The following is a 27,315-nucleotide window of genomic DNA, read 5'->3' on the forward strand; positions in this document are numbered from 1 at the left end:
TGGATGGACCATTGGTCTGATCCAGTGTGGCCGTTCTTATGTTGGACAGAAAAGAAACCAGAACCTCCCCCGTGATGCCTCCGAGGATCAAGCCTCAGACCACGCTGCCATATGGTCTCAGCAAACACAGGAGAAAGGTGTTGCTCATGCCCAACCCGGACACCGCCCCCCCAGCCCTGCGGGCTCCCCAATTCCTCACCCGCTGGGAAGCTCCAACTTGGGGCTGAGTTTGCCTGAGCTGATTCTCATTTTGGTGCCTGGGGATGGGGAACGCTCAGCAAACCCAGGAGCCAGATCATCAGCTGATATGACTCTGCCCAGATCCATCGTCTGACCCACCGGAGCGGACCACCGTTTACGGCGGTCCGGGTGGCTAGCTCTCCCAACATTTGGGGCTTTGTCTTGTCTAGGCACCTCTGCAAACCCTGTCCTGATTTTTCACTTACTGCCTGGTCACCCTAGTACCTTCAGGGGTGCCAAGGGGGAAAAGAGACCAGCACACGGGTTCCTGTGGAGAATATATTTTACAGCCTCTTTATGAGCTTTTTAACGAGCAAGACAAACTCTGCTACCATTTAAGAGCTGAGTGAAATGTTTAGCTTCCACCGCAGCCTGACGCAAACCGCAACGCCGCCCGAAACGAGCCGGCCACGCCATTACCACCTTCTCAATGCTCTCCTGACAATACGGCTGTTTTCGGGACTGATTCCAGGGGAAATTCCACCTCTGCCGCCCACGGACGCAGCCTTTCAGACAGCAAAAAGGATGGCCATCACCCCTTCTCTCCCGCGTGCAAATGCAAGACATCCAGCCTAGGGGGAACCATGTGGGTTGGAACGCCAGCACCAGAGCCCAGAGCTAGTTCCATGAAGCTAAACATTTTGTTCGTTAGGGGGCAGCAGCGGTTGGCTGTCGGGCGGTTGTGTGCATTAACCACAAGCCAGGGATACAACTTCCACTTTACAAGCCGGCTCCGTTGAGGTGCAAACTGGGAGAACGTAGCTCCAGGCGCGAATCAGCTGGCTTGCCGGAGGCGATTCACGGGAATTCACAGCTATAAAGCCCTATTCAAATGGCCAATTAAAAAATGAATACCAGAAGTGAGCACAGTCCCAGGTGTACTGTGGTTTAGTGGATGTGGGACTTTTTCCCGGGGCAGATCTGCTGGCAGGGAGCGTGCGTGCGTCTGGCAGAGCCTGGTAAATTGTCTGCCGCCCCATTAAAAAGGCTGAAAAGTAACAGACGTGCTGAAAATAGGATCTGGAATCTAAAGAATGGATCTACAATTGATTAGGGCAGCGATGCTCAACCTTTTCACTACTGCAGCCAACATTTCAATATTCAAACTGCCCCCAGACCTCGCCCGTCCTAACCAGGACCCCTTCCACTTAGCAAAATCGCTGGACACCCCAATGCCAGTCCGTGAGCCCCAGATTTCATGAAATGCAGCAACGGCCAGACAGAGAAAGAGGCAGGGCCAGTCACAAATGGGAAACAGCTTTTTTAACGAAAACGTTGAAATCAGAAATTTTGGGATTCCGCTCCCCCAATCTCAAGTTTAGTATTTGGCAGAAAACTTCCTCGTGAGGGGTAGCTGGGTAGGATAAGATGTAGCTTGATGTTAGCAAGGCTTTGACACAGCCTCATAAGACAATCTCACACGGTAGGGAGGAAAATGCAAACAAGGAGTGTGTCTACACTGAACTGTTATTGCAGCGTCACAGCCGTGATTCCGAAATAACAATGCGAGCATCTACACAGCCATCCCGTTATTTCGAAATAACATCGAAATAACGGGCGGCTTATTCCAACTTCTGTAAACCTCATTCCACAAGGAATCACGCCTCTTCCGAAATAGCAATTTCGAAATAGGGCGTGTGGATGCTCCGCTGCTACTATTTCAAAATCGCTCTTCACTAGGGCTATTCTAAGTTACTCCTTGGTGCTTCCTGGGGGCTCTAAATCAAGGTAGTGTGTCTACATTAGGGGAGTCTGTCTTGGACTAATTTTGAGACTTCCCTGTAATGTAGACATGGAATATATCTTCCGGAATAGCTTATTCCGAAATAAGTGTGCAGTGTAGACGTACCCTAGATGAAATCACCGTATGTTGGGTGCAAAACTGGTTGGAAAACGGTAAATAGACACAAATCAGACATCAGGAATGGGAACATACAAAACACAGTAGGAGAATATGTCAATCTCCCTGGACTTCCTTCAGTTAAAAAAACTCCTTCAGAACCAGTGTTTTTAGTAAATAGGTTAATCTCTAAGGGTATGTCTACACTGCCACCGTAGTTCGAACTAGGGTGGCTAATGGAGGCATTCGAAGTTGCAAATGAATCCCAGGATTTAAATATCCCGGGCTTCATTTGCATCTTGCCGGGAGCCGCCATTTTTAAATCCCCCTTAGTGCAGACTCCGTGCCCGCGGCTACACGCGGCACGGAGTAGATAGTTCGAATTAGGCTCTCTAATTCGAACTACCGGTACACCTCGTTCCACAAGGAGTAATGGTAGTTCGAATTAGACAGCCTAATTCAAACTACCTACTCCGTGCCGCGTGTAGCTGCGGGCACGGAGTTCGGACTAAGAGACTTTTAAAAATGGTGGCGCCCGGCAAGATGCAAATGAAGCCGGGATATTTAAATCCCGGGCTTCGTTTGCAACTTCGAATGCCTACATTAGCCACCCTAGTTCGAACTAGGGTGGCAGTGTAGACATACCCTAAGATACCACTGGACTCCTTGTGGGTATGTCTACACTACCCCGCTAGCTAGCGGGGTAATGTAGGCATACCGCACTTGCTAATGAAGCCCGGGATTTGAATTTCCCGCGCTTCATTAGCATAAGCGGGGAGCCGCCATTTTTAAATCCCCGCTGCTTCGAACCCCGTGCCGCGCGGCTACACGGGGCTCGAACTAGGTAGTTCGGACTAGGTTCCTATTCCGAACTACTGTTACTCCTCGTGAAACGAGGTGTACCGGTAGTTCGGAATAGGCACCCTAGTCCGAACTACCTAGTTCGAGCCCCGTGTAGCCGCGCTGCACGGGGTTCGAAGCAGCGGGGATTTAAAAATGGCGGCTCCCCGCTTATGCTAATGAAGCCCGGGAAATTCAAATCCCGGGCTTCATTAGCAAGTGCGGTATGCATACATTACCCCGCTAGTTCGAACTAGCGGGGTAGTGTAGACATACCCTGTTTTTGCAGCTACCAGCTAACATGGTGACCCCTCTGAGATGTCAAAACTAGACTTCAAAGAGACACAGCAATTCATCTGCAAACTAGACACTGTCAATCTGGGTCTGGATAGGGACTAGGAATGGCTGACTCACTCCAACAGCAGTTTTCCCTCTCTCGGTATTCACACCTTCTCATCAACTGTTGGACCACATCCACCCTGACTGAACTGACCTCATGAAGACTGGTCCTCCACTGGATAAGGCGTCTCCCTTCATTTCACGTGCTGGGCTATTTATGCCTCCCACTGTGCTTTCCACTCCATGGTTCCTGAGGAAGTGGGTTGTTGCCCGCGAAAGCGGATGCTCAAATAAATCTGTCAGTCTTTAAGATGCCCCAGGACTCCTTGTTGTTTTTGTGATGATCAAAGCCTCTCTGTCTGTTACACCCCTATATGAGGTAGGTTTAGAAGATAAAATAGGAAAATAAGTTAAATATTACTTAGAAAAGTTAGATGTCCTCAGCTCACTGGGGCCTGAAGAAATGCATCCTAGAATACTCCGAGAGCGGATAGAGGAGGTATCTGAGCTTGAGCTATCATCTTTGAAAAGTCATGGAAGTCGGGAGAGATTCCAGAAGACTGGAAAAGGGCAAATCTAGTGCCCATCTATAAAAAGGGAAATAAGGACAACCCAGGAACTACTGGCCAGACAGTTAAACTTCTGTGCCAGGGACGAGAATGGAGCAAGGAATTAAGGAATCCATCTGCAAACATCTGGAAGATAATAAGGTGACAGATAACAGCCAGCACGGACTGTAAATTACAAATCCTGTCAAACCAATCTGATAGCTTTATTTGATAGGATAACAAGCCTTGTGGATAAAGGGAAAGTGGTAGATGTGGTATACCTAGACTTTAGTAAGGCATTTGGTATGGTCTTGCATGATATTCTCATTCATAAACTAGAAAATACAACCCAGATGGGGCTACTGAAAGGTGGGTGCATAACTGGCTGGATAATGTTCACAGTCATGCTGGAAGGGCATAACAAGTGGGGTTCCATAGGGGTGTGTTTTGGGACCGGTTCTGTTCAATATCCTCATCAATGATTGAGATGATGACATAGAGAGGACGTTTATTAAGTTTGCAGATGATGCCAAGCTGGGAGGGGTTGCTAGTGTTTTGGGGAATAGGATCATAATTTAAAATGATCTGGACAAACTAGAGAAATGGTCTGAGGTCAATGGGATAAAGTTTAATAAGGACAAATGCAAAGTGCTCCACTTAGGAAGGAACAGTCAGTATCACACACACAGAATGGGAAGCGACTGTCTAGGAAAAAGTTCTGCAGAAAGGGATCTAGGGGTCGGAAAGTGGACCACAATCTAAATATGAGTCAGCAGTGTGACACTGTTTCTAAAAAAGCAAACATGATTCTGGGAGGCATGAACAGGAGTGTGATGAGCAAGACATGAGAAGTCATTCTTCCGCTCTACTCTGCACTGATTAGGCCTCAGTTGGAGTATTGTGTCCAGTTCTGGGCACCACATTTCAGGAAAGATGTGGAGACATTGGAGAAGGTCCAGAGAAGAGCAACAAGAATAATTAAAGGTCTAGAGTACATGAGCTAGGAGGGAAGACTGAAAGAATTGGGCTTGTTTATTATGGAACAGAGAAGACTGAGAGGGGACATGATAGTGGTTTTCAAGTGTCTAAAAGGGTATTACGAGGACGGAGAAAAATTATTCTCCTGGGCCTCTGAGGATAGGACAAGGAGCAATGGGCTTAAATTGCAGCAAGCGAGGGTTAGGTTGGGCTTTAGGAAAAACTTCCTACTTGTCAGGGTGGTGAAACACTGGAATAAATTGCCTAGGGAGGTTGTGAACTCTCCATCACTGGAGATATTTAAGAGCAGGTTAAACGGACATCTGTCAGGGATGGTCTAGATGGTGCTTGGTCCTGCCGTGAGGGCCGGGGACTGACTTGATGACCTCTCGAGGTCCCTTCCAGTTCTAGGGTTCTGTGATTCTATGAAATCCATGGAAGGAACTCGGGACTGTGTTCCACTTGACAGCAGGATCCACCCCCTCCCTGCATGCCCTTCCAGAAACCTTGCTGGTGTGCGTAGTGGGGCACGTAGTCAACCTGTGGAACTCCTTGCCAGAGGAGGCTGTGAAGGCTAGGACTATAACAGAGTTTAAGGAGAAGCTGGATAAATTCATGGAGCTTAGGTCCATAAAAGGCTATTAGCCAGGGGATAAAATGGTGTCCCTGGCCTCTGTTTGTCAGAGGCTGGAGAGGGATGGCAGGAGACAAATCACTTGATCATTGCCTTCAGTCCACCCTCTCTGGGGCACCTGGCGCTGGCCACTGTCGGCAGACAGGATACTGGGCTAGCTGGACCTTTGGTCTGACCCAGTACGGCCGTTCTTATGCGCGTACCCTGCCTGCCCTCGGCCGCAACGTTTGGTTTCCCGGAGACGTGTCTGACGGGAGATTTGCCTTGTGCCCCACCAAGTTTTTCAGATGTGCCGCGAGGGGGGCCCTGTGCCTAGCTCCCTGCATCGCTCCGTCCTGCTGAATCCGTGGGCCCCGGCCCGATCCCGGGGCAAGGTACAACCGCAGCATTGCTAGCAACACCCTGCTCCGAGCAGGTCACGTACAGGGCGGTTCCCCTGATGGAACACAGACCCTAGAGCAGCGAGGGCGAGCAGCTTCCACTCCGGGGACAAGATCATAAACCATGTTAATAAGGGAGCCCTCCCCCCCTCATTCAGGCAAACACTGTCTTGTTTAGTTGGCAGCAAATGCTACAGACCCCCGGGGAGCCGACGCGGGAGGAAGGGAGAAAAGGGACATCTGTTTAGAGCATTTCCACTCCCTGCTCTCCCAGGCGATTTCTATCTCTTCTTGTCAAAATTTATCAACTGCGTAATTGTTTAAACAGCATTAAAGTGCTTGGAGCAAGAGAGACTGGAAAGCATCCTGCAGTTGCCTGCGGTACTGAAACTGACAGCTCGGGAGAGACCGGGGAGGGGAGCCATCCATGGGCCGCCAACATTCTCCGGTTCATGATCTCGGGGGGAATACGCCCTGGCTTGCTGGAGGTCCCTCTTCCCCCCAGCTCCCCTCCTTGTTTCCCAGACCCCGAATTCTCCTCCCCCCCCCCCGAGCCCTGCGGTGATCCCCTTTATTACTCGCGATTATTGCAAAGATGCCAGATCGGGAAACGCCGTCATTCAGGCGGAACACACCCAGCTCCAGCGCGGACTGGCCGCCCGGCAACGTAAGCTCTTTGCTGTGTCCCTTGCTGTGCATCTGAGCCCCCCAGCCGGGGACTCGGTGGGGCAGGAGAGGTGGGGTCAGGGCAAAGCTGTGGGGGGTATGGAGATGGGACACAACGAGATCGTTATCATCTCTGTCCATTGCCGAGTCTTGGAAAATGCTTCTTTTACATGGGGGAAACTGAGGCATGGAGCAGGTCAGGGCCAGGCCTTCCAAGATGTTGCGCATCTCCCCCCTCCAAGGTGAGAGCATGGGAAGCCATGGGCGGCTCAGCAGCTCTCAAAACCTGGCCCAGGTGGCCAAGAAGCCCTACTGCAGAGCCAGGAAGAGAACACGTCTGCCTCTCCGGGTCCCTGCCCCTCTCGCACCCCTCGCGCCCGCCGTCCCCACACGTTGTAGCTCCTAACCCCAACCGGCGGTCATGCTCTTGGCCAGCTTTCCCAGCATGTGCAGAGCGGCCGGAGCGCAGGTGAGAGGGTGGCCTGGAGGCATTTCCGACATGGGGAGTCCGGCATTGCGGCTCCATGCGGCTGTTTGAAAAGCCAGGAGAGGGGGGCAGAACCTTGCCCCCTGTGCGTGTGTTTACCCCAGGCTGGGGGGCAACGTTCCTTCTAATCTTTTCCATCCATGTGTGGATTTTTTCCATCCCGTGTGGAATAAATTTGTGTTCTGTGCACCGAGGCTTGTGCCAATGTGCACCACCCAGAGAAACACAAACCCAGCTGTGGGCACTTTTCTAATCAGCCAGGAGGCATTGGAGTCTCTCTTGAGGGGCTGCACAAGCACCCAGCGTACAGAGAACACCGTTGGAGGGGTAATTTCCAGCTCCGAGGTTACACCCAGGGCTGACACCTCTCCCCAGGGATACATCTGGCGAGGGAGGGCCTTGGGGCCGGGTGCTAGAGGAGGGCACCCCACCCGCCAGTGGGGGTCTGGTGTTTCTGGCCGCCCGTGAGGAGCCAGGGAGATACGTGGGGCAGGCTGGTGCGAGGTTCTCACGCCATGGCCCCGGCAGACCTCTGGAAACTCGAACTCCGCCAGCGGCAGGAAGTTTATGAAAATATTTTGACAAGGGGCACTTAGAGCCGCGCCCGTCCGCCAGAGGGGAGCCGAGCGTAAACAGAGCGCCAGATCCCCACGCCCCCGGGACCTCCAGCACGCGCGCTCGGCGTGGGCACCTCCTGAGATGGTGCGGCGGGAGCGTCGCACGTTAATTCCCGTGAGCGCTACTGACAGCATGCAGAGGGAAGGCGAAGGCGGGGGGAAGAGTTGGGGGGGGGGGGGCAGGGTGTGTGGGAAGCTGTTTACACAACAGTTTGGCTTCTTTAATTATCGTGCTGGGTTTGTCGTGTTCGCAAGGATAAACAAGTCTGGGGAAATCCCTTCCTGACGCCGGGGCTCCGGGCAGAGGCCACGGCAGACCAGGGCTGGGCTGGGGTTTAGGGCTCATTCAAGCCAGGGGCTGGAGCTGCCCTGGGGGTGGCTGGCAGTGGCCAAAGTGGCTACCTAGCCTGCCAGCTCCCCCCGCAGTGTGTCTCTCTCGCTAGCGCGGTCCAAAGCACTGAACTGAGGAGGGACGTCGCCTGCCCGCTGCTGCGGGAGGGGGAGAGCTGGGGTGCAGGAAGATCCCCTAAAATGAGGCTATCAAATTCATTCTGCTGGTGGCCCAAATCCACGGGCAATCCCGGGTCTTCGGGTGACCAGCCAGAGCGCTGACCTCACTCCCCAGCCGGGGGGTTTCCCCGTGAATCCTGCGTGAATCCTGACTCATGCCGGGCGGCCGAGGCGCTGGGGGCTTCCCAAGGCAGCCACTAGCACCCCGGGGACTGCTTCCAGGGCTTCGGCTCGGGGCCGCGGCAAGGCAGGCCAGCGATAGCAGCAGCGTCACGAGGACGTGCAGCGTAGGAGATAAGCTACACACGCAGCGGGACAAGTCACGTGCTCAAACGGCCCCTGCTTCCTGGCTGCCACCCCGCCCCCAAGACTGGCTGTGCCGGGGCCACGCTGGCGCCAGGGCAGAATGGGTCATCGGGACTGAATTCCTCTCTGCCAGTGGGGTGGGTCCTCCTCCTGCCACCTGGACTGTCTCTGTTCCGGGGCTGAGAATCAGACGGCAGCACTCGCAATGTCAGCTGAGCCCTTGGGTGGCCGTCTAGGAGAGTCAGGTGCCGTCCAGTGGATCAGCAGCGGGCCCACAGCCGGCAGTATGGGTTTCTATCGGTGGTGCACATCCGCACATGCCTCGGTGCATATAACCAACTCACGAGGAGTCATTCTTCCGCTCTGCTCTGCGCTGGTTAGGCCTCCACTGGAGGATTGTGTCCAGTTCTGGACACCGCATTTCAAGAAAGATGCGGAGACATTGGCGAGGGTCCAGAGAAGAGCAACACAAATGACGAAAGGTCTAGAGAACATGAGCTAGGAGGGAAGACTGAAAGAATTGGGCTTGCTCAGTTTGGAAAAGAGAAGATTGAGAGGGGACATGAGAGCTGTTTTCAGGTATCTAAAAGGGTGTTACAAGGAGGCGAGAGAAAACTTGTTCTTCCTGGCTTCTGAGGACAGGACAAGAAGCAAGGGGCTTAAGCTGCAGTGAGGAAGGTTTCGGTTGGACATTAGGAAAAAGTTCCTACCTGTCAGGGTGGTGAAACACTGGAATAAATTGCCCAGGGAGGTTGTGGAATCCCCATCTCTGGAGATATTTAAGAGCAGGTTAGATAAATGTCTATAGGGATGGTCTGGACAGTATTTGGTCCTGCCATGGGGGCAGGGGACTGGACTCGATGACTCTCGAGGTCCCTTCCAGTTCTGTGAGTCTATGATTCCATTCCGCACATGGATGGAAAAGAGAGGACGCTGGTCACCGCTCCCCGCAGACTTACATCGGCGCGGCTGTGCCGCTCAGGGGGATGCAAAATCCATCCCCCGCGAGACGTGTGAGACGCCCTCGCGCCCAGCATGGACTGCGCTGTCGCAGCGCGCTGTTCCCACGGGGACTGGGACAAGCTCTCCCGTTGGCGTAGAAGCATCGGCAGCGGAGGGTGCATAGACCAGACCTCGCGGAACTGCCTCCGGGGCGACCTGGGGAAGCGAGTCCTGGGCCGGGGAGGGACCGGACAGGAGCATGGAAGCGGGAGCATCCGCATGGCCTGGAGATGCTTCTCCTCCCACCGTTTGTGCCACGACCGACTCAGACTCAGTCTCTGACCTGCCTCGGCTTTTAGGTCGGCGTGTTCGCGCAGCAGCTCCGTGCCCAAAGACTGGGCCGATCTCCCAGCTCACAGGGCCCAGTCCTGCACGCTGAGCTCAGGCCAAACTCTGCTGGAAGGGGAATGGGGGTTTTGCCTGAGGAAAGACTGCTGGCCCGGGCACTTTATCCAAAGCCCGGGAGCTGGTGCATGGTTTCCTACTGCACAAGAACCGAGGCTGAAAGCCCCACAGGGTCAGTTCTGGCCCTCAGAGGCAAATGAAGCGCATTCCACGCCGCCTCTTGCGGAGGAGACCTTCAAAACCTCAGCGCCTTCCCAGAACACAAAAATTGGGCGTCACCACATGAAATGAATAGGCGGCAGGTTTAAAACAAACTAAAGGAAGTTTTTCTTCAGGCATCGCACAGCCAACCTGTGGAACTCCTTGCCAGGGGATGTTGTAAAGACCAAGATTTTAGCAGGGTGGAAAAAAGGACTGGATACATTCACGTAGGATAGGTCCACCAATGGCTATTAGCCAGGATGGGCAAGAATGGTGTCCCTAACCTCTGCTATTTCGAAATAAGATCGAAACAAGCTCCGCCATTTGCATAGCTCAAATTGCACATCTTATTTGGAACCACAGTGCAGTGTGGACGTAGCCTTACCTAGCCAAAGAACCCCTGGGCGGCAGCTTACGCCAGGCAGAGCCAAATGAGAAGTCAGATGCGGCTTTTCTCCAGTGCCGCTGGTTAGGCGTCGGACACGATGCCGAAGAGAAGGGCCGGATTCTCCTGCTCTCGATGTCGTCACCCTGACTGGCTGCCTTGCAGGGAGAGAGGCTGGAAAACCCACGTTCCCAGGCTCACGGTAAGCGCAGTGGGTGGAGCCGGGCCGGGCTGGACGCGCGTTGCGATTAGATGTCAGAAGGCTCTTTTCTGGCCTCCGAAACGCCAAATCGAACCTGCTCAGCGGATGTGGAAGGGGGGTTGGGCCACCGGTTCTCAGTGACACGGGATGGAGCAGGGACTGTGATTTCTCAGGGTTGTTAACCCGGACAGACAGGCTCACCGAAAGGGCCAGCAAACTGGGCTCCTTGGAGAACCTGCCGTAGGGTCTAATGAATGCCATGTGCTCCGCTCTTCGTGATGCATCCCCACCGCCCCCTGCTTGCCAGGGCTGGGCTCCAAGCTCCCGGCCTCCCGCGGCTCCCCCGTGCTTACAGCGGGAAGACGGGGTATTTTGATTGTTTCTGACACTGGCACAGCAAGCCGAGCCAGCCCCAACTCCGCCACGCCACGGCCGGGCAACTCCCTGCGAGGGACGGGAAGGAATGTGGCGGCCATAGCGTGTGTGTGTGTGTGAGTGTATCTGTATGCGTGGCTGTGTCTGCGTGGCTGTCTGCGTGCGTGTCCGTGTGTATGCGTCTGTGTCTGTGTGCGTGTGTCTGTGTATGCCTGTCTGTGTGTGTATGTGTGGCTGTCTATGTGTGCATGTGTGTCTGTGTGTGCGTGCACGTCTGTGTGTCTGTGTCTGTGTGTCTGCATATGTGCATGTGTGTCTGTGTGTGCGTATGTGTCTGTGTGTGCATGTATGTCTTTGTTTGTGTGCATGTCTGTGTATGCCTGTCTGTGTGTATGTGTGGCTGTGCATGCGTGCACGTGTGTCTGTGTGCACGTGTCTGTGTGTGCACGTGTGTCTGTGTGTGTGTGCATCTGTGTATGCCTGTTTGTCTGTGTGCGTGTCTGTGTGTGCGTGCGTGTCTGTGTATGCCTGTGTCTGTGTGTGCGTGCGTGTCTGTGTGTGCGTGCATGTCTGTGTATGCCTGTGTCTGTGTGTGCGTGCATGTCTGTGTATGCCTGTGTCTGTGTGCGTGTCTGCGTGTGCGTGCGTGTCTGTGTATGCCTGTGTCTGTGTGTGCGTGTCTGCGTGTGCGCGCGTGTCTGTGTATGCCTGTGTCTGTGTGCGTGTCTGCGTGTGTGTGCATGTCTGTGTATGCCTGTGTCTGTGTGTGCGTGTCTGCGTGTGTGTGCATGTCTGTGTATGCCTGTGTCTGTGTGAGCGTGTCTGCGTGTATGTGCGTGTCTGTGTATGCCTGTGTCTGTGTGTGCGTGTCTGTGTGTGCCTGCCTGTGTCTGTGTGTGCGTGTGTTAGTGTGTGTGTTTGTGCGGGAGGGTGGTTAGCCCCGTTCAGGCAGCGTTCGCAAAGCAGCCGTCTCCTGCGCGCTCACGCCCCTTGGCAGGGCCGTGGGGAAGGAGGCGGAGAGCCGCGCCCGGCCTTTGAGCGTGTTTGTGTGTCTAGTTCTGCTCCTAATTCCATTAGTGCTAATTGCATTTGGGAGCGTGCTCCGGTGTCGTGTTTTGTTTTGCTGGGAAGGCCGGGCTGGCCATTTGCATATCGCTCCCCAGCCTGCCGCTCCCGGCCCGCAGCGCGGCCAGGGCCCGTGTGCGCTCGCGTGTCTGAGCCCGGAGCTTGGGCGCTGCCTGCTGAGAGCGGGGAGCCCAGGGCAGCGGCCTGCGTCTGCATTAGGAACACACCGCACTGACCTTTGCTACGCTCCCTGCAGGCTGCTTTGCTGGGGCGCTGCGCTGGCTCCCGGCAGTGCCGGGCTGTCCTGCCCAGTAGGCACAGCCAGGTTACCCTGGCCTGCAGGGAGCCCCGTTACCATCCAACCCCAGACAGCTCAGGGCGAGGAGCAGGGCTCCACTTTCCTCTCCAGAGTGGGAGAGAGCATCCCCCCGAGTCGCCCTGCTGCACCCCCCAGTCGCCCCGCTGCACCCCCGTGTACCCACTGCTCTGTGAGTCGCCCCACTGCACCCCCGAGTCACCCATTGCTCTGTGAGTCGCCCCGCTGCACCCCCCAGTCACCCACTGCTCTGTGAGTCGCCCCACTGCATCCCCGAGTCACCCATTGCTCTGTGAGTCGCCCCACTGCACCCCCCAGTCACCCACTGCTCTGTGAGTCGCCCCACTGCATCCCCGAGTCACCCATTGCTCTGTGAGTCGCCCCACTGCACCCCCCAGTCACCCATTGCTCTGTGAGTCGCCCCGCTGCACCCCCCAGTCACCCACTGCTCTGTGAGTCGCCCCACTGCATCCCCGAGTCACCCATTGCTCTGTGAGTCGCCCCACTGCACCCCCCAGTCACCCATTGCTCTGTGAGTCGCCCCGCTGCACCCCCCAGTCACCCACTGCTCTGTGAGTCGCCCCACTGCATCCCCGAGTCACCCATTGCTCTGTGAGTCGCCCCACTGCACCCCCCAGTCACCCACTGCTCTGTGAGTCGCCCCGCTGCACCCCCCAGTCACCCACTGCTCTGTGAGTCGGCCCGCTGCACCCCCCAATCACCCACTGCTCTGTGAGTCACCCACTTCCCAAGTTACTCACTGCACTGTGAGCCACCCCACTGTACCCGAGTCACCCACTACTCTGTGGGTCACCCCACTGCACCTCTCAAGTCGTCTACTGCACCCCCAAGTTATCCCACTGCACCGCCCAAATCACCTAACTGCACTTCTGAGTCGCTCCCTGCACCCCGAGCCACCCCACTGCTCCCTCCCAGGTCACCTCACAGCAGCCCCCCCAAGCTGCCCCTCTGACATTTGGGCCAGTACTGACACTAAGCGGGGAGGGCCTCCCGCACTGCTCCCGTGGCACAGCGCCCCCTAGTGCTGCCCCAGGGCAAACTCGCATTTCAAGGCGAGCGCCCATCCCCAAGCCCCAGGGGATTCCTATTGCCCACACGCAGAGACCCCCTGCCCCTACCTCATGCCAGGGCACAGGCCAGCTAGCACTGCCTGCCCCCGCCCCCCATCCCAGGCCCACCCCCACCCCGGGCCCCCAGTCCTGCAGCTGGACACCGAGGGGGGCGGCCACAAGGCAGTAGGGTCCTTCGTGCTACCTCCCCCTCTCTCCCACGAATCTGCCCCTGCCCCCAGCTCTGCCACCTGCCTGCTGGTCCTGGCTGCCCAGCGGTGCACGAGGGGCGACCAGATGTTGGCTACTCGGGGCTTTGTCTTACAGATGCAGCTGCCCCCCTCCCAGAGAAGCCCCCGATTGCTTCACGCTTGCTCTCTGGACGCCCCTGGGGCAGCAGCGAGTTCACGGGCACGGCTGGGTCAGGGCTCTGCCCTCGGAGCGGTCGCGAGTTCGGTGGTTTTCTGGAGACGTTTTCCTCGCTTTTCTTTTCTTCTGAAAGGGAAGCAGCGGCGGAGGCGGAGGCGGGGGCGGGGGGAGCCCAAACCGCAGCTGGAGCCCAGCTGAGGAGCAAAGTCAGTCCTAAGGCAAAGGACCGGGGGGGCTGTTATTATTTATTAGCGGCGAACGCTTGACTGTCCACTAATCAGGCCAGGGAACCCAACGCAGGCCGCGGGCCCCCCGCTCACATGTGGTTTCTGTTGCGTTGCCGGCCGGCCCCTACCCGCTCTGGCCTGGGTTTGTTTGTGTTTCTGTTAATTTGGTTGTTTTTCCATGTCGTTTTCCGTCAAACCGCATGTTTTTTCCCTTCCTCTTGCCAGCCCGCTAGTGACAGGCGGCGGGGGAAGGCGCCCGGCACGGAGCCCTGCTCTCTGACCCGGTGGGTGGCCTCTCCCGCCAGCTCCGGCACTCGGAAGAGTCCCCCGCGCCGTGCTCCGGGACACGCCGCGCCTTCACCTGCCCGGCAGGCAATTAGGGGCTGGCTGCTCACCTCCCGCCCCGGACAGATCTCCTATCAGTTCTGCCTTCCACTGGCTGCTAAAGCGCCGGAGTCCTCTGGGCTGGCGGCGGTGCCCTGCTCCGGCACACGCCGTGTCTGGCTTCCACGCCCGCAGCACACTCGCTGTCCGTCTCCCCGGCTTCTCTCGTTGCTGCTCCCCCAGCCGCCGGAGCCCTCGCCTTCCCCTCCCTCCTAGGCTCCCAGAGCAACCCCAGCCGCACCCAACGCACGCCACCCTGGCTAGAATGAGCCATTTAGGGTGCAGCCACCGAGGGGCTGAGGGAGCCAGGCAGGGGCGGATTCTTAGACCCAGGAGGATTCCACCCGAGGTGTGTCCGGGGATGGAGGGATCCGTTCCATCCAGGGTATGGATGGTGCAGAAACTCCTTTGCTGCTATCCTTGGCCATTAACTCGAGTGCTCCTTCCACGTTGCCTGCGAAGCTTTCCTGCTCCCTTGTGCCCAGACACCTCGCTCTCCTCTTTTGGCCGGCCTTCTGCCTCTCACTAGCCTCTCCTCTCTGGCCCGTTAACGTTATTTTTATAACCGACTATAAAAAAGAGAGCCATGTGCCAAACCTCAAGCGCACATTACTTCCCAACATCTCTGCTCCAGCCGCTCGCCCCGCCTCCCTCCGGCTCTGCTGGACTCGGAGCGAGGAGTCTTCTGCCCGGACGGGCGCTCGGCTTCTGGCCTTGCTCCGCCGTGGCTCCGCTCCCCGGGGGGGCTCCGTGTTCACCCCTTTCAAGAGCCTGCACGACCCGTCCCCCAGAGCCGCGCGCGGCGGGGAGGACACCCCGGGTGGAAATTCCAGTCGCGCCCCCGTCTCCTCGCCGGCTCGGCGCAATCCTTGCCTCTCCCCCGTCCCCAGCACGGGGAGCCACCAAAGAGAAGCGAAGTGTCCCGCCTGGGCGTGTAAACGCAATCCCTCCAGCCAAGGCAGCACGCGGCCGTCCCCGAAGCTCAGCCGGGCCCGGGGTTAAGCCGCTCTCCAACGGCTGTGCAGCACGTTACGTGCGTTCTGCTCTCGGGCCCTCAGGAGGAGGAAGCAGAAAGGACCATTCCGGAAGGATCCGCACGTCCCGCGAGGGGCTGGTTGGATGCACCCAGCCCCACAAGCCTGCACCTTCGACGCCCATGACATCATCCCTCGGGGGGCGGGATTTCCTGCCCGCGCAGAGGAAAGGAGCCAGGGGCGTGACCCGCGCGGCCCCGTTTTTTCCGTGGAGCGGCCGGTCCCCAGCACGGCAGAGATGTCGGCATGAGGAGGGTCCGGGCTCAAACCCAGTGGCAGAGGTGGACTGGCAACCTCCCATCCAGCCTGCTCAGGGTGGGGAAGGTGCCAGCCTCACCCCTCATCCTGGCCCCCAATTCTGAATCCAGCCCCCCGAGGGTGAACCCCCATGCTGAGCTATACAGGGATGCCAGGCCAGGCCGGGGGCCCCTCTCCGAAGCCCCGCTGGCATGAAGGCCTGGAGGAGCTGCAAAGTCCAGGCTCGACACGGCTCTTGTCTTTGTGGGGGTGGGGCAGAGGGAAGGGTGGGGGAGAGAAAAACTTGCAGAGAGCTTTCCGTGAAAATCCAGGCAATTACATTAATGACCAGGAAACAAAAGCAACTCCCCTGATTAGTTCCTTGCATCCGTAATGACATGAGCCACCTTGGGCATCGCTTCTTTTCTGATCTCTTGCTCTCGCCTCACACCTCCCCTGCCCTCCACGCCGCTCTCCCCAGCCTGCCGCAGCCCGGGCAAAGCGACTGACATCCGGCGCTAATAGGAACCGGCAGGGGCTGGGCTCTCCGGCCCACTGATCACTGCCGGCCCCGAAGCGGATTGATGGGGATGAAGAGGAGTGAGGTGCTGAGCAGAGGAAAGTCATTGCAAAGTCGCAGCGACGCCCCAGCTGGAAAGGAACCTTCTGAGCCGGGCCCCCACCTCCCGCCCCACTTTGGGCTCCAGCTTTCCCCGGCCTGCGTGTAGAGCTGCAGGCCCGGCGTAGCTGGTTTCTCACACGCAGGGCTCCTGGTGAGCTCCGGCCAGGAGCACGGCAAGGGGGAGGAACACGCTGGCGGGCACAGGGCGGCCCAGCGCTGCACTACCACGGTGGCCCGTTTCCTGCCGCACACAGGGACGGCCTGGTGCGCACGGCCCGCCGGCCACCCCAGAGCCAGCAGGCTCTGCATGCGCAGGGGCCTTGGGAGCCTCGTAGAAAGGGCCCCGGGGCGCGAATCCAACCTGCCCGAGAGGCACTTGCCGCTGAATGATGCACCCACCGTCCAGCTCAGCAGCATCCACAGCTTCTCTGCTGCCTCCTGCCCCTCCGCCCCACGGGCTGCTCCCTCCCCAAGTCGCCCCAGGGGCACCCCAGCAAACCGCCCTCTCGCTGGCCTGTCACCCGGCATCTCTTGGTAAGGTGGCACCGTGGAGCCCTCACCCACTGCGAGTGAATCCGAGAATCCCAGGCCGGGAAGAGCCCTCAGGAGTCGAGTCCAGCCCCCTGCCCAAAGCAGGACCAACCCAACTCAATCAACTCAGCCAGGGCTTGGTCAAGCCGGGACTTGGACACCTCTAGGGATGGAGATTCCACCCCTCCCTAGGGAACCCAGCCCAGCGCTTCCCCACCCGCCTAGGGAAAGAGTTTTTCCTAATCACCAACCTAGACCTTCCCCACTGCAACTTGAGCCCATTGCTCCTCGTTCTGCCACCTGCCCCCACTGAGAACAGCCTCTCGCCAGCCTCTTTGGACCCCCCCTGCAGGGAGTTGCAGGCTGCTCTCAAATCCCCCCTCGCTCTTCTCTTCTGCAGACTGAACAAACCCAAATCCCTCAGCCTCTCCTCGCAGGTCGTGTGCCTCCATCCAGCTTCCTAAACATTTCTGTTACCGTCCGCTGGACTCTCTCCACCGCAGCCACGACCTTTCTGTCATGGGGGGCCCAGAACTGGACGCAACACTCCAGATGTGGCCTCCCCAGTGCTGAGTAAAGGGGAATAGCCAGCAGGAGGCTGACTCCTGGGTCTCTCCTCATTCTATAAGCCTGGTGCATTGCTGGCAGCTGCCTCCCATGGCTGATTTGCGACCGCGTGCCCCGCCCGGTCCGGTCCCACCCTCTCCGGACACCAGCTTGCTGGCTTCCTCCAGGAAAAGATCTATCAAGGCCTCCTGCCTCTTGGCCACACCCTGTCCTCATCACGCACACCAAGGACTCGGATTTGCTCCATTCTCCCGTCCACCCCTCCCCTGGACCCCAGCCTGTCCTCAGCTTCCGCCCCCCTTGGGGAAAACGGCAACGGCCAGACCGCAAAGCAGCATTTCTTGATGAGCGTGTCTCTCGTCTCACCATCGGAATCATGTTCGTTTCGTAGGCGGGTGGGGGGGCGGTGGCGCTGAATACAGCATCCTCCTGCCGCAGCGTGAAACGTCACAGGTGGCACGGGAGTGGGCCGGTCACCTCCGATGCGTGCCCCCCTCCCGTGGCTGAGGGTCACGTGCCAGGCAGCCTGCCTCAGTTTCCCCCACTGGCACTGTGCAAAGATATTCCCGCTTTTTTGGGGGGCAAACACTGTTTATAAAAATCACTCTCCTCCCCAAACAGTCCCTTCAGAGGTCCACAGAACCAACGTATCACTTTCTCTCCAAGAGGCTCTGGGAGACAGACCCATAGTCTCCTAGGGTGTGTCTAGACTACATGCCTCTGTCGACGGAGGCATGTAGATTAGCCAGATCGGCAGAGGGAAATGAAGCCGCGATTAAAATAATCGCGGCTTCATTTAAATTTAAATGGCTGCCCCGCTCTGCCGATCAGCTGTTTGTCGGCAGATCGGGGCAGTCTGGACGTGACGCGCCGACAAAGAAGCCTTTCTTGATCGGCACAGGTATGCCTCGTGAAACCAGGTTTACCTGTGCCGATCAAGAAAGGCTTCTTTGTCGGCGCGTCACGTCCAGACTGCCCCGATCTGCCGACAAACAGCTGATCGGCAGAGCGGGGCAGCCATTTAAATTTAAATGAAGCCGCGATTATTTTAATCGCGGCTTCATTTCCCTCTGCCGATCTGGCTAATCTACATGCCTCCGTCGACGGAGGCATGTAGTTTAGACGTACCCCTATAGACAACCACCTAACCTCAGGATGATTCTTAACAACCACAGGACATACCACACTAATACCCACCCTGGTACCTTCCCTTGCAACAAACCCCGCTGCCAGCTTTGTCCACACATTCACTCTGCTGATACCATTATTGGACCTAACCAAGTGAGTTATAAGATCAAGAACACATATTCCTGCGCATCCAGAAATATAATTTATGCTATCATGTGCCGAAAGTGTCCGTCTGCTTTGTACATTGGACAAACGTCTCAGACACTTTGCCAAAGGATCAATGCCCACAAAACAGACATTAGACAGGATCACAAAGAAAAAACAGTTTCTTGCCATTTCAACCAGAAAGGACACTGTCTCAACAACTTGATTACCTGCATCCTGCTTCAAAGGCCTTTTAAGACTACACCTGAAAGAGAATCCTCTGAACTGTCATGCATGCTAAAATTCGACACTTTACGCCTAAGTTTGAACAAAGACTTTAATTATCTTACCCATTACAAAGATAGCTTCCCCAATTATTACCTTTAATATCATTAGCTCACAGACATTTACCTCCCCCGCACATCCCCGTTCTGTTCTGAAATTTGATTTGTCCTTTTCACATGTGTTCATTTTTTTAAATTGTATCCTTTGGTATATATGGTTGTGACTATTTTCTTCCACTATTTGATCTGGGGAAGTGGGTCTGGCCCACGAAAGCTCATCACCTAATAAACCATCTTGTGAGTCTTTAAAGTGCTACCTAGTCCTGTTTTTTGTTTCTCCTCCCAGGCCTCCTCGCCTGCAGCAGCTCTTGGGGGCTTCCCCGCTGGAGTCTCTCCTCGCTCTCTGCCAACGCTGCTTCTGCTTCTGGGCCTTTCTCCTTCGCTGCAGCCACCTGCTGCCCTTCTGGGGGGCACCCAACTGAACCCAGCTGCCTGGTTCTGGGAGGCGGGCTGGGGTGAGCCCCCAGGGCCCAGCTCCCCTGGTACGAGGCCACTCCTGGCTGGTGAGCGAGGCTGCGGGCACCTTTCTTGTCACCCCATTTGTCTCCCCGAATCAGAATTACTCTGCTGGCCCCTTGGATGGATGCACTGAGGTGAATGAATAGGATGGGGGGACATTCACTCCCCCTCCCCCACTTGCCTGGATTTAGCCCCCAAGGCATGGGACTCCCCCCAGCATTGGGGCGTCCGCACTGGTACTCCAGCCCCCCCGCCGTGGGCCCTACATCTACTAGCGTGGGCCCCCCAGGCTCTGGGGTGCGAGGGGAGCATGGGGAGCATCTTTCCCCTCAGTCGGGAGCCACCTCAGGGAGGGTTCTCACTCGTGTGTGGCCCCCGACTGATTTTTCTGTGGGTCAGGGGCCCCCAGCCCAAAAGAGGCTCCCCGCCCCCGTGTAGAGAAAAGACCCACGATTCACTGGGCTGGGCTGATACCGTCCCATCCGGGGACATCTTCGCCCTGCCATCGCCTCAGCGCGGACGGGATTCCATTATTCCCTTCGTGCAGGGGGTGTCCTCTAGCGCCTTGTCACCCCAACATCAGGGGGGGGGGGGGGCTGCAGCCAGGCGTGGGGGGAGGGGCTACCCCTTGCTGCGCAATTGGGGCACAGTGTGGAAGGGACAAGCATGGAGCTGACCCCAGGAGGTTGACTGGGCAAAGGCCATGCCAGAACCTGCTCCACCACCTCATCTTCAGGGTGTGCTTTATCCCGCCTCTCCCTGGGTGGGGGGGACTTGAACCCACTACCCTCCTCATGCGAGCACCCTATCCCCTAGGCCTCATTGGATCCCACTGCCTGACCTCAACTTCAGGGTGCCCTTTATCCCACCCTGTCCACCCACCTCACCTTCAGGGTGTCTTTTATCCCGCCTCCCCCTGGGTGGGGGGACTTGAACCCGCCACCCTGCCCTCCCCAGGCGAGCGGCCCAGGATGCAACAGGACGCCCGGCCGTGTACTCACTCCCCACTCTCAGGTAGGTCTGGTACTTGAGGTGCCAGGAGGCCCCTTCGTAGCAGGTGTACTGGCCGCTCTGCGCCAGGTCGACGTTCCGCAGGATCAGGCGCGACCCGTTGACTTGGGAGGCCTCCATGTCGGTGCCGTTGGCCATCCAGGTCACTGCCGCGTCCCAGTCCACCGCCCCGCACTGCATGGTCACGTCTGCCCCCAGGCGCTCGTACTGGACGTGGGAGTCTGAGGAGATAGAGAGAGAATCCCGAAGTGAGAACCCCTTTGCCGGCCATGCTCCCGGGCCTGCAAACGGCAGAGCAGCGGAGAGGCAGGGCCCGGAGCCAACCTGGAAGAAAGTCTGAGCATTAGTCACCCCACAGCAGCGGGCAGCATGATCTCAGTGTGGCCCCGGAGCCAGGCCTGCGTGAGTTCTAGTCAGGCTCTGACACTGACACACTGCATAACCTTGGGCACATCCCTTAACCCTTCTAGGTACCTCAGCTTCCTCGCGTATGGCACACTGGCACCGACACCTCCGGGCCCACCCTGCTAAGTGGCCTGGAGAACGACCACTGTAAGAGTCCCAGTCTGTGCAAAGCCCTCTTGCCGCGAACCCCAGTTTCCACGGCGGGGGTTAAGAAGGCACAGAGGGCTCGGTTTAGCGGGCTGGATGCTGGCCTGTCTGAGCCCCGTCTATTCTGGTCCTGTCAGCATCCGGTAGGATCCCAATCCCTCCCTCCATTCGGGCGGGGGTGAGGCCGGTAAAGGCATTCCCTTTCTTTTGCCTGCATAGGGCACCTGGGGCAGAGCTGAGAAGTTAACTTAGGCGTCCTGAAAAAACTCATCGGCCGCGTGTCCTGGCCAGCCATGTCCCATCTGTAGCCCTTCTCCAGCCTCCCAGGAAAAGTCTGCCAGGGACTTGCTGATTCATTAACTGTGAAATGCTCCATGGGGTCGGCTCAGTTTCGGCAAAGGTGCCATGGAGCCCAGGCAGGGTTTGAAACCCGCCCAGCAGGACGGTTTCCTTTCAGCCCCCTCGCCCCTCTCCGAGGCGCCCGGCCTGGTGGGAGGACATGGCATGGGAAGGCTCGGCTCCCACATTCAAAGTGCCTCAACAGACTGGGCCTCCAGTCTGGCTCAGAGACGGGGCCCCCATGCTTTCCAGAGTCCCCCCCCCCCCCCAGAATTAGTGTGATGCTGAAAAGCAGTTAATTAGGTGATTGTGTAACTGTAAAAAATCTCAGTGGTCACATGTTCCACACTGCAGGGTCCCCGGGAGCAGGGCCAGCAGCCAGTGTACGACGGAAGACGACTCCCGGCCCCACACCTGAGGAACTGGCTATGCTGTGGACTCTAGGAACCTCATTCCTACTCTTCCTGACTAATAGCCATTGATAGACCTAACCACCATGAATTTATCTAGCTCTTTTTTTGAACCCTGTTATAGTCCTGGTCTCCACAACCTCCTCTGGCAAGGAGTTCCACAGGTTGACTATGCACTGCATGAAGAAAAACTTCCTTTGGTTTGTTTTAAACCTGCTGCCTATTCATTTCATTTGGTGACCCCTAGTTCTTACATTGTGGGAATAAGTAAATAACTTTTCCTTACTCGCTTTCTCCAGACCTGTCATGATTTTATAGACCTCTATCCTATCCCTCCTTAGGGTGCGTCTACATGGCACCGTTATTTTGAGATAACGAGTGTTATTTCGAAATAACAATGTGCACATCTACACAGCCATTCTGTTATTTTGAAATTATTTCAAAACAATGGACGGCTTATTCCGAAATCTGTAACCCTCATTCTACAAGGAATAATGCCTATTCTGAAACAGCTATTTCGAAATAAGGCGTGTGCAGATGCTCCACTGCTGCTACTTCGAAAGGGCCCCTCCCAGGGGCCATTCTAAATTATTCCTCCCCAGTGTCGCCTGAGGCTCTAAATCGAGGTAGCACGTCTACATTAGGGAAGCCGGCCTCAGACTCATTTTGAGGCTTCCCTGCAGTGTAGACGTGCAATTTCGAAATAAGCTATTTCGGAATAACTATTCTGGAATAGCTTATTTCAAAATAAGCGTGCAATGTAGCCGTTCCCTGAGTCTCCTCTTTTCTAATCTGAAAAGTGCCAGTCTTTTTAATTTCTCTTCATACGGCAGCCGTTCCAAACCCCGAATCATTTTTGTTTCTGGACCTTTTCCAACCCTTTTCCAGTGCTAAGATGTCTTTTTGGGGATGAGGAGACCACCTCTGTACAGTATTGAAGCTGTGGGTGGATTTATAGAGAGGCAATCAGATAGTCTCTCTCTGATTCTCTGTCCCTTTTTTACTGACTCCCGACACACTGTTTGATGTTTTGGCTGCCGCTGCACACGGAGTGGATGTTTGCCGAGAACTCTCCACAGTGACTCCCCAACGGAGGGTAGCCTGTGGCACAGGTAAGCAGAGCCACGCTAGGCCCAGTCTAGCTAGCCCAGGTAGCAATAGCAGGGAAGACTTAGCTGCAGGGGCGAGCAACCCAAGTACAAGGCAGCATGCCCGGCAGGTCTGTACTAGGAGTAACCAGCCTGCGCCAACCCATCCACTTTTTGTCACCTGCCCAGGTGGCTGGGTGTCCGCCGGAGCTGCAGCCGCCCCTTTGTGGGTGCACCCTCGGGCCGCGGGGACAGACGGGCGCGTTGCTGGGGAAATGTCGCCATCGGGCGTGGGGCAATTCCACAGAATGTCCAGGGTTATCCCCGCTGCGAGGACAGGGCAGCAGCCACGGATGCTGCCGCCACGGAGACCACCTCTCCTCCTGGCCAGGGCGGGAGGGCCAGTGAGGGCCCTGCCAGAGACCCTAGCTAGGACTAGGGATGTCATCGTGAAGTCGATTAACCGATTAACCGGTAAGCAAAAGTGTCTAGGTTAATGCTACAGATGACACGCATTCTCCCCCCTGCTGGTACATTTTGTAGCAGGCTGGCCAGCAGCCTGGCTCAGTCCTGGCTTGCGACAGATCCGGGACCTGCCCCCGCTGCGGCTCTGCATTAAAGTGCACTCGGAGCTGGGCAGGCAGGCAGCCTGGCTCAGGTTTGGCTCACGCCAGGTCCAGGAAATCAAGCCCCTCCCACTCCCCGGACAGGGGCTGCTGCTGCCATCACATGCTGCTGCCTCTGGATCAGAGGCAGCAGTGCAGGGCGACAGGCGCGCGGACCAGCTCCCGACTGGCACCCCGTGCTGCTGCCTCTGATACAGAGGCAGCAACACCGAGTAGGAGGGGGCTCCTCGGGAGTGTGGCTGGAGTGCACTATCGAATTGTCGAGTAACCGATAAGCATTCACAAGGTTAATCAACTATTCAATGAACTGACATTGAACATCCCTCGCTGGGACCAGGCACAACCTGGAGCTAACAAGCCAAGATTCATCCTTGGGGACAAAGGGGCACCAGGAACACCCCTCCCCGCCAAGTAACCTTATCTCCCCCAACAGGGGTGAAGAAGATGCAGAACTACCCACGGGGGCACATCCGCAGGCAGGGACGGAGTTAAACAGTCCCCCAGCCAACACTCCCCCCCTCTCAGGCTGGCACACACAGAACCCCCGCACCCAGGACCAGCAAACCCGGGACAAGCCCCTACTTGGAGGCAGGAGCCGCAGCGGGAGGCGTTAAACTGCCCAGGTCCTCTTCAGGGGCGGCCCAGACTTCAGGCTGCAGCCACGCGTTAAAGTCCCAGGAAGCCAGCGGAGACTTGGGCCGTGGCCACATGGGCGGGCAACCCAGAAGGGAGCGCCGAGGCAGCTTCTTAGTGACAGAGGCCAGAGAAGGGGCGAGAGGAAGATGTCTCGGAGGCAGGGGCCGTGGGAAGGCATTTTACTCAGCTCCGCCAGGGCCCCTACGTGGAAATGAACACTCTCCCTTGGACCAGCGTCTAGGCCAGGCCAGCTACAAACCGCAGCCTTGCCCAGGCGCTGGGTAAGCACAGGCCACCCGCCGGCTTGCAGCCGTGCAACAATCCCTTTCACACGCACAGAGTGGGAAGAAGCTGTCTAGGAAGGAGTCCTGCGGAAAGGGATCTAGGGGTCAGAGTGGACCACAAGCTAAATATGAGTCAACCATGTGACACTGTTGCAAAACAAGCAAACCTGATTCTGGGAGGCATGAACAGGAGTGCGGTGAGCAAGACACGAGGAGTCATCCTTCCGCTCTCTTCTGGCCGATTAGGCCTCAATTGGAGAATTGTTCAGTTCTGGGCACCGCATTTCAAGAAAGATGTGGAGACATTGGAGAAGGTCCAGAGAAGGGCAACACCACGAAAGGTCTAGGAAGCATGAGCTCTGAGGAAGACTGAAAGAACTGGGCTTGTTTAGTTTAGAAAAGAGAAGACTGAGAGGGGACATGAGAGCCGTTTTCAAGTATCTAAAAGGCTGAAAAAAATTGTTCTCCTTGGCCTCTGAGGATAGAACAAGAAGCAATGGGCTTAAACTGCAGCAAGGGAGGTTGAGGTTGGACATTAGGAAAAACTTCCCACCTGTCAGGGTGGTCAAACACTGGAATAAATTGCTTGGGGAGGTTGTGGAATCTCCATCGCTGGAGAGATTTAAGAGCAGGTTGGACAGACACCTGTCAGGGATGGTCTAGCCGGTGCTGGGCCCTGCCGGGAGGGCCGGAGACTGGACTTGATGACTCTCGAGGTCCCTTCCAGTTTAGGGTTCTATGGTTCTGTGACAGGGCCTGGCAGTGTTTCTATCTCCCAAACAGGCAGGGGGTGTGTTCCAGCTCTAAGCCCCCATCTCCTGACCTCCGCTGGGTCCGTCTGGGCACCTCCACAGGGACAGACACTCAGTTCAACCCCTACCCCAGGCAGAAAGGCCCAGAAGGAGGCCTGGCTCCAGGAAGGCCGAGCTGGCCCGTACTCCAATCCCTTCCCCCAATTCTTTCCTCCCCGGTGTGTGACAGTGCCCCCGCTGCTCAGGAGAGTCACAGCTCCCCGTGGTCTTGGCCCAGCCCGTGCGACACGCTCCGCACACGCTCCCGTGCCCCTCGTGCCAGCCGGGCACCAGGGCGGCTTGCGGAGGGGCCGGCTCCAGACGTGGTGCGGGTGGGCCCCTGCCCGGCTGTGCGAGTGAGCCGGCCCAGTGGGGAGACGGGGGCTGCCCTGCCCCCCCTCAGGGGCAGCTCCCCACACGAAGCGGCCAAGAAGGGAGATTTTTAGCATTCCTGGGGGAAGCGGCCGCTCCAGCCGGTTGAATGGGGCCTATTGTGCGAGCGCAGGGCTGGCGTTCGTGCCCAAGGGCCCAGCCCCGTCTGGCTGCCACGGCAATTTACAGACGGACGTGACCCAAGTGTTCTCGCCAGCGATGCGCACGCCCTTGTGCCCACACACAAGGTGGGGTTGCCGCTTGCGGAATTGGGGTTCGGGGGCTGTTCACAGAGAGGCCGAGCCCCCGGCTGGCTCAAAGCCCCTTCCTTGCGGGTCGCTTTCAAAGCCCTTGGCTTGAGGCAACGCGGAGCCACGGCCTGCATTTTACCACTAGGGAAACTGAGGCACAGAGCGAGCAGGTGAGTTTGCCCAGAGTCAGGGCCAGGACTGAGACCTGAATCCACCTCTGGTGATTCCTGGGCCTTTATCATAGAATCATAGAATCATAGGACTGGAAGGGACCTCGAGAGGTCATCAAGTCCAGCCTCCCGCCCTCAAGGCAGGATCAAGCTCCGTCTACACCATCCCTGACAGATGTCTATCTAACCTGTTCTTAAATATCTCCAGAGAGGGAGATTCCACCACCTCCCTTGGCAATTTATTCCAATATTTGACCACCCTGACAGTTAGGAATTTTTTCCTAATGTCCAATCTAAACCTCCCCTGCTGCACTTTAAGCCCATTACTCCTTGTCCTGTCCTCAGAAACCAAGAGGAACAAATTTTCTCCTTCCTCCATGTGACACCCTTTTAGATATTTGAAAGCCGCTATCATGTCCCCCCTTAATCTTATTTTTTCCAAACTAAACAAGCCCAGTTCATGAAGCCTGGCTTCATAGGTCATGTTCTCTAAACCTTTAATCATTCTTGTCGCTCTTCTCTGTACCCTTTCCAATTTCTCCACATCTTTCTTGAAATGTGGCGCCCAGAACTGGACACAGTACTCCAGCTGAGGCCTAACTAGTGCAGAGTAGAGCGGCAGAATGACTTCACGAGTTTTGCTTACAACACACCTGTTAATACAACCTAGAATCATATTTGCTTTTTTTGCAACAGCATCACACTGTTGACTCATATTCAACTTGTGGTCCACTATGACCCCTAGATCCCTTTCCGCCATGCTCCTTCCTAGACAGTCGCTTCCCATCTTGTATGTATGGAACTGATTGGTCCTTCCTAAGTGGAGCACTTTGCATTTCTCTCTATTAAACCTCATCCTGTTTACCTCCGACCATTTCTCTAACTTGCTAAGGTCATTCTGAATTATGTCCCTATCCTCCAAAGAAGTCGCAACCCCACCCAGTTTGGTATCATCTGCAAACTTAATAAGCGGCATAAATAACTTTATGCCGACCAGCTCTCTCTCCCGTCTGGGTCGGGCCAGCCACAAGCAAGCCTCTTGGTGATGCATTAGACAGCGGTGTGTACATGCGTGTGTAAGACATTGCATGGCAGCAGCGTGCTGTGGGGGGGGGGGCAGGGAGACTCACAAGGTGAGCAAAGCAGAAAGGCTCACGACTCTGTGACTTTCAAGCCAAATGAGGTCGACCCCCCCGCCCCCCCACAATGGGAAGAGAGCAGCAGGCCCCGGCCGCGCTGGGGAAAGACTCCCGGAGCCACGAGGAGGAGGTGATGGCCACAGCAGAAAGGGGATTAGAACTGCTAACTCCTCAAGTGCTTCACCCCTGTCTCCACCAGCCCTGCTTTCCTCCAGACCAGCAACCAGGCCATAAGAACGGTCAGACCAAAGGTC

General features: G+C 56.7%; 1 protein-coding gene across 4 annotated transcripts in view; it reads right to left on the reverse strand.

Moving 5' to 3' along the window:
- The window catches only part of CNTFR (ciliary neurotrophic factor receptor), a 400,203-nt gene that overhangs the window by 89,295 nt on the left and 283,593 nt on the right, over positions 1-27,315 (reverse strand). For all 4 annotated transcript variants that reach the window (XM_089779475.1, XM_075932804.2, XM_075932806.2 and 1 more), the window contains one exon: positions 20,394-20,624. In XM_089779475.1, coding sequence (XP_089635601.1) covers positions 20,394-20,624 — 231 coding nt within the window. The remainder of the gene's footprint in view (positions 1-20,393; positions 20,625-27,315) is intronic.

This window comes from Pelodiscus sinensis, chromosome 6 (genome assembly GCF_052426305.1).
Source record: "Pelodiscus sinensis isolate ZL-2025 chromosome 6, ASM5242630v1, whole genome shotgun sequence".
Classification (NCBI taxonomy): domain Eukaryota; kingdom Metazoa; phylum Chordata; order Testudines; family Trionychidae; genus Pelodiscus; species Pelodiscus sinensis.